This window comes from Cloeon dipterum, chromosome 3, assembly GCF_949628265.1.
Source record: "Cloeon dipterum chromosome 3, ieCloDipt1.1, whole genome shotgun sequence".
Taxonomy (NCBI): Eukaryota; Metazoa; Arthropoda; class Insecta; order Ephemeroptera; family Baetidae; genus Cloeon; species Cloeon dipterum.
In genome coordinates, this window is record NC_088788.1 from 26,452,103 (window position 1) to 26,463,864 (window position 11,762).

At 39.2% G+C, this 11,762-nt stretch overlaps 1 protein-coding gene across 3 annotated transcripts in view; it reads right to left on the reverse strand.

The window, feature by feature from the left end:
• Positions 1-11,450, reverse strand: part of LOC135939030 (gastrin/cholecystokinin type B receptor-like) — a 56,546-nt gene extending 45,096 nt beyond the window's left edge. For all 3 annotated transcript variants that reach the window (XM_065483157.1, XM_065483155.1, XM_065483154.1), the window contains exon 1: positions 10,933-11,450. In XM_065483157.1, the coding sequence (XP_065339229.1) occupies positions 10,933-11,232 (300 nt within the window). In that variant the 5' untranslated portion in view covers positions 11,233-11,450. The remainder of the gene's footprint in view (positions 1-10,932) is intronic.
• Between the last annotated feature and the right edge of the window lie 312 nt (positions 11,451-11,762).

Genomic DNA, 11,762 nt, shown 5'->3' on the forward strand with positions numbered 1-11,762 from the left:
TTGTTTAATTTAATTATTTCTTGTTCATGATCTATTGGTTTTCTGCTTGCCCTTTGCTGACCTTCCTCAAAACTGTTAAGTAATTTTAAAGTACCATATCCTTATCAACAACGGATTGAATAAAACGAGATAAACTAAATTGGACAAAACTACATTCATGTCTGTAAATAAAATAGTAAACTTTTTCTTGTAGCTCACATCTTGCAAAAGTGATTTACTGAAAATGCTCGATTTGCATCTTGGATGACTCGGAAAGTGCCTTTGTAACTCCCATCTTTTGTCCCTTTTACAAAAAGTTGTGCAGCAAACACTTTATGGTAGGCTAACTTACTTGCTCGCTCTCGCTTTGTTTTCCAGTATGACAGTTCTTTTGCTTCTTCAAGCGAAGAATGTGCGTTTTGTATAGCAACTCATGGAAGTTAAAAAGGTTGACTTCAATTGAGCCTATTCGAGGAAATTGAGTGAGTGTGTTTTGTTGCGAAATGAAATTCCATCTTGACTTAACCGACTTTAATTTATGCAGTTTACTCTCCAACATGCGAATTAATGAGGTATTTTTTCACGCTATATGAAAATGAAAATCCAGAAAATTGTGACCCATTCGTGGTTGGAGGCTTAAAAGACCGGATATATCCCTCGAAGCAAGCAAAAATCATATTTTTTCTGGTCTACTTATTTCCATTTCTGCCTGCCAGAAGCCCTGTATAATGAATTATAATTATGGTTTCTTAAACGCAAAATATGCATGCAACAATTTTTAATGAAACAACAATATTTAATGAATTAAAGTATGTAATTAATTTGAATATCTCTACATTTAAAATATGATGTTTGTATGTATTTCAATTATTCGTAAGTGCAATATGCTAATGCACTCACTCCTCTTTATGGTCATATTAAGGGCTTCAAGCAGAAGCAGAATCTAGTAGAGCAAGAATAAATGGATGAATATGGTTGTTACGAGCGGGATTTTCGGATTTCCAACTCTCCATAAAGCAGAAATCTCGTTAGGATTAAAAAGCAAAACAAACAACAACACGGCTGCATTCCACGATACTGTTTTTTTTCTACAAAACATAATCTGCTATTTTCCCTTAACTTTTGTTTACACTTCTTCAACTGGCACTATAACTTTGAAATTCTGGGAGGGAATTCAAAGTTGAAACGTTTCTGGAAGGTGTTTTGAACTTTACAAAGGAAAATCGCATTTTCTATGTCCAGATTTTGGTGAAGATTAGATTGTTTGTCGACAGCAAATGACACTCGCCGGCCGCAAATTCACACGGTGTGTTGCTAGTGTAATCAACGCTGCGAGTCCAAACAGTGAAAATAATGCCACTTTTTCGTGCTGGAGCAAATTAAGGATTAAGTGTTTTCAAGCCTGCGTCATGTCGTTACGGCACGAGTAGAAATGCCTCCTTCACCCCTTTCCGCAAAAATTTAAACTCTCCCTTGGCTGTCTCCCGTATTACAATTATTTTGAAAGGGTCCCTTTGATGACTTGTAATCTGAAACTATAACACGTAATTCAAATGATGATACCAAACCAGCCTGATTGTTATTAAAAAGCTATCTCCCTCAGGCATTCCTTTTAATTTAGAATTTTTATACCCGCCTGCACGTGCATTGATGAAGAGACTCAACGAAATCCATCAACACTGTGATGACAAAAAGAGTTTTTTAAATCAAGTTTAAATTAAACTTTTGAGCAAAGCAGCAATTTCAAATAATTATTTTTAAAAAATGTGAAAATAACAATTTTTATCTATGCGTGTTTGTTATCGAAAGCTGTTTAAAAGGTCAAAAGCTTCGCGTCCGTAATGAAATCCAAATGAAAACTAGACAAAAAATACATTTGTAAACACCATATTAGCTTTAGTTTTCAAACATTTTACAAAGGAAATTTGGTCACCAGAAAGAATAGCGAGAAAATTGCGCTCGTCTGCGAATTGAAAATAATATAGAATCAAAAACCGGACGGACACTCCTCGCTGCACAAAAAATACTAGTTTCGGCTAATATTCGCTGCAGGTTTTATTCGTGTCACAAACTCACCTTTTTTCGGTCGAGTCATCATAGCTCTCTATACCAGTAGCGAATAGTGAATGAAAGTGAAATCAAGCAAAGTCCAAATATTCGCTTTCAGATAATATGAGGTACATTATTCTTTTCTTGTCTGCGGCGATGTTCTAATTCGACACAGCCTAAAATAAGCTATGCTAATTGTTTAGCTGGCATGCCTATTCAGAGCGGCTCTGAATATAGATTCCAATTAGCCTGTAATGAATCGTCTGGAGGATAAGTAGTTTTAGTATCAGTTACGCAACAGCACTTCATTCACCGCAAATTTTATATAAAAATTTAATTTCATAATTGCGCTCTCCATTTTAGAAGCTTAAAGACCCGCTGACTGAGGTGAAGTTTGAAGTTAGAAAATCTTTGTAGTATCGCAATAAAATGGAATATTAATTAGCTTACAGTAACAATCTCAAGTTCGACGTTTTACATTAAATGTAAATGCAAATTTTGCTTTGACGCAAGAAGTTTGCAAACATCCGCAAGGCTGAGTAGACACTTAAATAAATCGAACACAATATTCCGGCGATTCCTCGGAGCGAATGTCAGCCCGCTTTTTGCCACCCTTGGCATGCGCACGTGAAATATTAAGTAGAGCCGGTGTAGAGAGTCGTCGTCGTCCTGCTTTTGTGTCTCCTTATCGATGCGCCATTGCGCCCGGTCTGGCCCGACAGCGAAATTGTCGACCGCCGCAAACGCCGAGTCTTTTGCCAAAGTGAATCTCCGGCGATAGCGGAAAGAAAAGCCGCAAGCACACTGCTCGGATCTGCACGCTCTTTCAATCTGACCACTTTTGAGACCTCGCGGAGCAGGGCATTCTGCTGCGCTGCGCGAGGCGCTCTTCGCCGCGAACGAAAGCAAACAATATTCAGCGCAGACTTGATTTCCATTTTTTATTCGGGAGCAAACTGTTCTCTTCCACAAGCGCAGCAAAAGCACTGATGTCGGAGCGAAATCGTGCCTTTTGCCCTCGTTTCATAAACTCAGTAAGCCCCCATCGAATGAGCAGACTCGGGCAAAAGCTTTTAGTTTGTTGTCAAGCAGGTCCAAAAATACAAAACGGCGATACATTTCTCAGTATTTCAGCAGCATGTGGTGCTCGCTTGTAAAATAACATGTCGCCAGTGCTCCCTATAATTTATTTCTAATGAGCGATTAAGGGGCGTCCAGCTGCGTTTCCATTAGCAACCTGCTTTGCTGCAGTCGACCTCTAAAAAAACAGCGAGCTGATTGTGCGAGAGATCGAAGTCTCGGCAGGGTGGGGGCGGAGCACATTAAATAAATTATATCGGCCTCCGAGGTGTCGGGGACGGCTCGCTGGCAATTACGCCAGCTCTTTTTTTTGTATCTGCTTCGCAGGGCGACGGGCGGCCGAACAATATTGCAATATAAGGACCGAGCCCGAACGATAAATTTAACGACCCGAATGAAATGCACTCTCAAAGTAGAGACATTAGCGGCGGAGACCCTTGCTCTGAAGTTAATTGACTTAGAAGACGGCAGTACTCGTAAGTTCATATTAAAGGGTGCAAAGCACAGGCACTTCAATTCAACCCTGCTGAACAAAAGTTTTTTCCTCGCGCAAGTGTGTTTGTTGCGACTTTACGAAGGCACCTACTGGCAGCAAGGAAAAGGATTCGAATAGAAAATAAATTTTGGTTTTTGGGGAAGTTCTGAATCACATTTAATCCATTCAATACGTAAAATTTCTCTGTTCATTAACCAAGAACAATTTTTTGTGTTCAAAACTGCCCCCAACTAATTTGGCGATGTAAATGCGGAAATCTTCCAGATATATCTTTTCAGAAGTTTCGTGAAAATTTCCTGCGCTCGTTAAACTTTAAATTGGATTTGACAGGATCTAAAAATAAACCACCTAAAAGTTAAAGCGATCCGAGCGTCAAGAAACGTCCAGTGAATCTAAAAGTAAGGTTGACGTCCAGGAAACAGGAAAGCCAATTGAACTACCAATGTTTCCTCTTAAAGCCGTTGACAAGTTCGAAATAAAAATAATAAATCGATAGATCAACTCTGATTTCTGTGATTATTCTTAAAGTATATATTGTTCGTTTTAGTAAATTTCACAATTCGTTAAAAAATATCTAAATCTCCACTAAAATATAAATCTATTTACACTGGCAAGACCATCCACGACAAAAGCGGCTCAACAGTCGATAATTCAGGCAGATCGACGTGCTGTTTTGGATCTGACTGTTATTGGAAAACGGAAGAGCTTAAACCAATAAGAGGGAAAGCGAAAATAAAATATGCTCTCATCGACGAGGGAATAAATATTATCCAATACAGGATTAACTACCCATGCAATACAATTGCCTGGTATTTTGAGCAGCTCTGCTATGTTTGTGTTCAAACGAATGGTTTCATTTCGATAAAAGCTTTCCTACCAATTTCAATTTATTTGGACGTGAATGAATAGCCATTACTATTGATTTATGTGCTCAAAATTTTTAAGTCATACTGTTAGTTGGGAAAGGGAACTGAAAAACAGTATTGAGCTTTGAGAAACATCAGTTCACCCAAATTTCCTCGTAACACTTAGTTGAGTTTACTGGCAAATGCATCAAAACAAAATCCCCTCAAAATGTGACGAGATAAAGACGAAAAAAGGAGGAAAAGCTTTGTTTATGCTAGAGGGATTAATTTACACACATGTGTAATTAAAATCTTTCGTGCTTTGGGAGCAAGAGCAGACAGGGAAAACAGCAAAATTTCATGTTTGCGATGTTTGCGGAAAAATATAATAATCTTCTTCATTCACGTTGGCAGACAAAATTTCCTTGTTCTTTTCTTGCTAAATAAAATAATAAAAATGATCGAACTGGCTGAAGTGGAGATTTTACTGCGCAGAAAATAAACAGGCTTAAAGACCTGGCATAAAAATATAACGGCAGGCGCCTATTCGATCAAAGAGTGGTCGGCCGGCTCACTCACGAAGGCAAAATGCATCACGCATCGAGATTTGATTGCGAAAATGGACGGGCGTGAGTGCAAAAGCGCCGAGTGAAAATCCTGGCAAACAAACGCCGGTGGCAGTCGGCGTGAATAAGTGGAGGAGGCCGGGAGGGCCGCCTGTCAAACTCATACACACACATTCATGCGAATGTGCTGGAGAGGAGAGCGCCGTGTTTTGATATCGGCGCCGCCTCAGCGGCTGCACCGACTGTCAGTTAATAAAACGGATAGCACTTCTTCTTATATAAAAATAGCACAAGCGCGCACAATAAAATGTTTACACGAGGCCCGCGCGCGCAGTTCTCTTGGGAATGTACATACAGTTGGAGCGAAAGCGAATAAATTATGTACGCGACGCACACCGCATGTCCGTGCGTTTTGACACTTTGCGTCGAAGGGGCCGCACGCTACGACTAAAACCTGACAGAGATAATGACTTTTCCATTTAGGCCTGTCCGATCTGCCAGCCATTTAAATTAATTAAACTCTGCGAGAATGTTCAAACTGTTTCCGTTCTTTTAAACCTGGAAGTGCTCGGATCATCTCAGATTTTTCAGCATAACCATTCAAATGAATTTAATTAAAAATATTATGACAGTTTGAAATGTTGCAAGATGCCAATGAAGACAGAAGCACTCGAGGTTATCATAATTTTTCAGTTGAAATTATACACAAGCAGCTTCTTCAGTTTGTAGCAAGCTGTTTATTTTTCCGTATTTCTACATTAATGATGGTTGGGGATAATTCTTTGTCAAGACAGGACAGGAAGCTCATAAATCAGGGCTATAACCTACGGAAAAATAAACAGCTCGCTTTACGCCGAGGAAGTTGCATTTAATTCCAACTGAGAAACATTATTTCGATTTGGGGTGTTCCAGGTTTAAGCTTTTTTCGCGCTAAATTGTGCTGAAGTGTTTTTCCTTCTTTTAATTTGAAGTTATATTACGAGATCAAAATCACTGCAAATATACTACAACAATTCAATTTATTTTTTGTAAACTTTTGTACACCAAGTCGATATGACGGGTTTAGAACCATCCATAGAAGTTTTAAAACATCACTTTTAATTTTCCTGTAAAATGCCATCATAAAATATAATTAAGTTAATTTGGTTCTAAAACTATGAATAGAAGTGCAGAGGTTAAATCTAATTTTAAATCTTCCCCTGTTATGTCCTTTGTTTAGGTTAAATACTCCAGATTTCAACAAAATATGCTAACCCGAAATTTTAATAGCCCGCACGTTGTCGTAAATAGCCCTAAAATATGCTTCGGCCTACGACTTAAAAATTATTAATGGCTTCGCTCTGTGCGGATTTGAAAACAGAATATTGCGCTCCTAAATATAAGCAACTGAAAAGGAAAAGAAAAGAATTCGCAGAGAGTAGAGCCAATAATGAGCAATTTTTCTAAAATGTTTTTTAACCGTCAATAAAAATAATTAATTAAGCAACAAATCTCTAGTCTACAAACAAGAGGATGTCAAGCAAAATTCGAAAATTATTACATTATAGATAGGAGTTAGTTCAAATGGAATCATCTAGACTAGCATTTAATTCAACGATGCGAACCAATCCATAATTGGCTGATTCCGGCTGTTTGGCACAGCCCTCACGCACCACGTGCAGCCTCATTTCGCAGCATCGAGCAGTGCGTGAGCGTTGGCGGCGGCAAATTGATGTCAAAAGCACTCTCACTCACGCGATTCCAGCTGAGGAAGCGAGTATTCGCATTTGGCTAAAGATGCGTTCGGTGGAGCGAGTGGCAAAAATAAAATAATGCTCGACACGCGAACTAGCGGTCAAGAGCGCGTCTGCTCTGCAACACACGGCCGAAGGCCGAAGAAGAGGCCGGACGCTCTCTCCTAGACAAACATTATTTTGCTCTGTTGCAGCGCTTTTCTTGTTCGGGTAAACATCTATGTACATCTGTGTAGCTGCTTTTTGAGTTAGGGCTGGCGATAGAAGCCAAAAGCGGAAAGCAGTTGTAAACTATATTTATGAGTTTTATGCGTTATTGTCCGGCAAATATTGCGAACAATATAAATTTTGATCGAAGGTTTACACTCGAGGATTTTTCATAGAAGTTATATTTAGAAATAAATTAACTGTATATATAAACTTCAAGAAAAATGAATATTTTAAAATAAATCCAAGTGATCTAACAATTGATTCCAGTATTTAAATACCGGTCGAGGTTGTTTTTGGCAAGGCGTTCAATTTTTCTATTTATATATTTTGCTATTTTTACTCTAAATTTTCACTAAAAATAATTTCTATTAAATTATTATGCTTAAACTGCCATCAGATGTTTTATTGTAAGGAATTAGTCAGGTGGAAAATTACAAACTATTCTGACAGTGAGAAAATCGCTAAAACTTTGATAGCTTTGAACTTATGCGCATGAAGCCATTGTTACATCTGAAGGTTGATCAACAGCTGTGCTTTGGCACGCATGTATGCGGGATGGCCTACAATAAAATTGTCAGATTGATCGAAAGAGGAAACCAGCATCAATAAAATTCTAGAGTACGTCAATCCTGATTACGAAGAAATACATTATCAACACTTTCGCCGTTTATACAAATGCAGCGAAGATTTGTCCACAAAACTATGCTTATTAATTTAGTCCTAACTAGTATATATGTGTGCATTCCTTCCTTCAATTAATAATGCAAGTTAGTAAAATGAAGATAGATGGTCGCATGAACTGTAAAGTCGACTCTCGCGTGGTCCAGAGAAGTCTGTGTCTGAATAATGAACACATTTTTTTCACGGGCTTGCCCGAAACGATAACGAGCAGCATCGCTTTTCAGGGTTGCCACTCATAAAACCGCGGAACGATGTGACGCAGGCACACAAAGACTGCTTCGACTGCCCGATCAATTAGCTGGGGGCTTCACTGTTTTTAAATTCTCCAGAGATTATTCCTAGCTTGAAATTGGACGAGATTGCACCAAAAATTAATATTGACTGCTTAATTAAAAAAAGATGACAGGAATTGAACAAAACAAGCTTCAATATCAATCAGAAATCAGAATACAGCCCTCTTGAATAGGAATAAAATGGTTAATAATGTAGATAAGGGCAAAAAATTTGGGAAAGTCTTGACTGTTGATGAACTGCGCTTGATATTGATCCGATATTATGCGTGTAGTTAGTTAGAAACAACAGAGCGCGTATGTACATTAATTGTACAGTAAAGGATTTCTCGTCTCTAGTTTTATGTCCCTTTTCAAGTAATCAGAGCTGAAGCAATGCTATATCATTAGGATGCTGACCTAATTAATTGAAAGGAAATACAGACGACTCTTTTATACTCAGTCAGCATTCCATGCAGCAGGCGGCCGACGCACTTGCACTGGCATTTCTCGTTTTGCTTTCATATAGCGCTCAAGAGCGGTAAGCAAAACATTCGCTCCCTGTCACAAAGAAATCCTCTTCCTTCATCCCTTCCGCTATTCACGCTGGCAAAATGTGACCGAGATCAAACAACCCGAGAATCCGCGCGAGCTGTATAAGTCCTCCAGTGCGTAAAACACGGCGAGATATTAAATTGGCTAATAATGGCAGCGCTCTTTAAAGGGAGGAGCGCTGGAGAGATGGAATTTTGCAACAAAAAGCACCGGAAAAATGATGCAGAAGAAATCTTTTGTCACCACAGAAAAGGGAAAGGTGTGCTTCTGCCATATGAATTTAGAAACGCGTTTCTTGGTCTCGCTCTTTTTCAACATTGGTCGGAATACAGGCCAAAAATAAACTGTTCGCTTCGCGTCATCTATAGCCAAACCATCGAAAATAATTTTCATTTGTTGTTACAGTAGACTTCGAATATGCAAATGAAAACTGTTGAAAGTAATTTCATGGTACGAAAACACTGCAACCACAATTTTTAGCATTTCTGTTTTGCCACATTTTGAAACTAAAATTGATTAATGCTGGCTCGCCGGACTCTGTTGCCATCAAACCGCAACACTACTAACCCTTAATAACTCCAGTTTTTTTACAGTTTATGAATTCTCATTTCAAAAATAATAGACCCGGGTTTCAACATTCGTGCTAGTGCAGTGCGCGCCCGGCCGGTCCTCAGACAGGGATAAAAAGAGCAAAAAAATGAAGGTAGTTTAAGTATCATTAATACATTTTTTATAATAATTTTGAAATGAGAATTCATAAACTGGGGTTTGCGAACCAAAGAGTTGGTTCACATCCCATCTTATTTAATTATAAATCTGTTCTCTCACACGGAAGCAAAAGTAATTAACTCTGTTGCTAATCTGCACCAAAGTTTGCGATCAATTCGGACCCAATCTCGTGTATAAATAATGCATTATTATGCTCCTGAATTCAGAACGTCGTTTCCTCAATACATTAGATCGCAGAAAAGCTGTAAAAGAAAGACGGTCACTCTCACCATTTCCGCATGCTCTTAAGCCAACATGTGCGAAGGATGATGCAGAATGCGGATTTCTCGAATGGTCTCTGCGCTAACAAAACGTGACATGACATTCCTTCATGGCACAAGAAACACCTACAACGAACTCGCAAAAGAACCTCAGGCGGAGACGCATATGACCACCCAAAGTGTAGCATATTTTATGAAGATTAATATTTCTGCAGTTAGCTAAGTTATTAGAACTTACAATTAGTGAAAACGTTATACCAGGACACTTCTATTGCGTTGTATAGGGAAGAATGGTTCAATTTTCAAAATAGCAAAAATAAAAATAAAATATTGAATCAATTTTCAGCGTCTTGGTATTACCGAGCTTACGCTTTTTTAATTATGTTAACAAATATTACTAATTGCATAATTATATTATTTACTTAAAATCTTACACTATGTATAATTGCTAGGATTGGACTACAGATAGTGCACCATTAGATATATTGATTACTAAGCCGATCGTGGTAATAATATTGCGTGCATTTGTAATGGGAAAATCTGATATCTGATGCGTGATGCGTAATCTGTTAAGGTTGGTGCCGCGAGCTAGTGCATAATTATTATGCATACCTTCATGTAACCCGCATAGATATTGTCGGTCCGTTTGGATTTGAGAGGCAAAATCGAAATTACTCTGACTCGCTACTTGCGCCTGAAAGTTTAAATATTCTGACTAATTTATAGCGTAGTAGCAAAATACCTTGAAGCTGAATGAAATAGAATAACAGTTCTTTTCTGGACTGGAGGCTTCTTCTCTGGCCCATTTTATTTCACTCTTTCATAATTGTAACATGCGATACCATCGGTTGTTGGCAATCAATTCCTTTCTCATTAGAGAAAATTCTGTGCTGATAGATATATAAAAGTGATTAACACACACTTTTAGGATTTGTTAAAAAATACTAAATTTTTATGCCCGCCAGTTAGCGAGGCGATGCGAACAATCGGCAGCAGCGTGAAAGTAGCTACAACCAGAGGGCCAGCGCTCTGTGTTTGACCACCGAGCGGGTTTCAAACCATGCGACAGCCTACAACCCTATTTTCAAGGACTCGTTCAATACATATTTTCGAAAAAAATTATTTAAAAATTTTAATATCGGTTCGTTTCAAACCAAGCTCTTGTTTAAGTTCATTTCTGTTTGTTCCATACATGATTTTGTTAACATAGGTGCGTTTAATCTATACCGACATTGCTGTGTTCTTTTCGATTTCTTAGTAATTTTAAATAATTTTTGTGAGCAAAACTTACAATACATTAAATTGGCCTTACAGTGAATAGCTGTAAGCCTGAATAATTTCAACACATTTTATTTTAATTTTCGTCAATTATGGAGTCTTATTGGGAGGCAATTTATTTCATGAACTTGAAAAAGGGATTCAGAAAAATGAGACAATAATTGCATTTGAAGATTTCGGAGAAAATAAATTAAGTGCTCACCTTGACTGGAATGCAGACGATAATGAGGAGCAGGTCGGCGGAGGCGAGCGACGCGAGGAAAACGTTGGTGGCACTCTTCATGCGCTTGTACCTGAGAATGGTGAAGACGATGAGCGAATTGCCCACGACGCCGAGCACCAGGGTGAGCCCGTAGACGACCAGGGTGGGCACCAACTCGTCCCAGAAGAAGATGTTGCTCGACTCTTCCCAGTCGTACTCGTAGTCGTCACTGTCGGTCTCGTTGCCGGTCGCGTTGGTCGACGCTGCCGACTCGTTTATCATTTTAAGCGTGGGTATCATCACGCGTTATAATTGTGGATTTGCGAGCAAAATCGGCTAGATGTTAAGCTAGCCTCCGCTTCCGGCCCCCCTTGTCCGCCGCTTATCAGCAAGCGCACACACGTGTGTCTCTAATGCGAGCTAAATTGGCGCGCCACAGCTTCTGGTAAATTGATATTGCCTGTTGCCGGCGCCCTACTGAAGTGCCCGCGCCGGTCGAGCTGCGAAAGGCGCCCGCCAACGGCCGCCACCAACTCCAGCCCCCGACCCCGGCGCCGCGCATGACTGCCGCTGTTGAAGCTATATATTTCGCGAAGAACACACGCTTCCAGCAAAGACGAAGGAACGCACAAAGGACCCTTTCTTGAGTGGAACGGCAGCCGGGTGCGCCATGCCGAAATGATTAAATTACTAGGTCATGCTCAGAGAACATGATTCTTTTATCGAATATCAGTGGCAATCGTAGTTTTTCCTTGTTCCAAATTCATACATATATTGCCCTCACAAATTTAATCATATTTTTGTTCAAACTCCAAATTGAAATTTAAAAT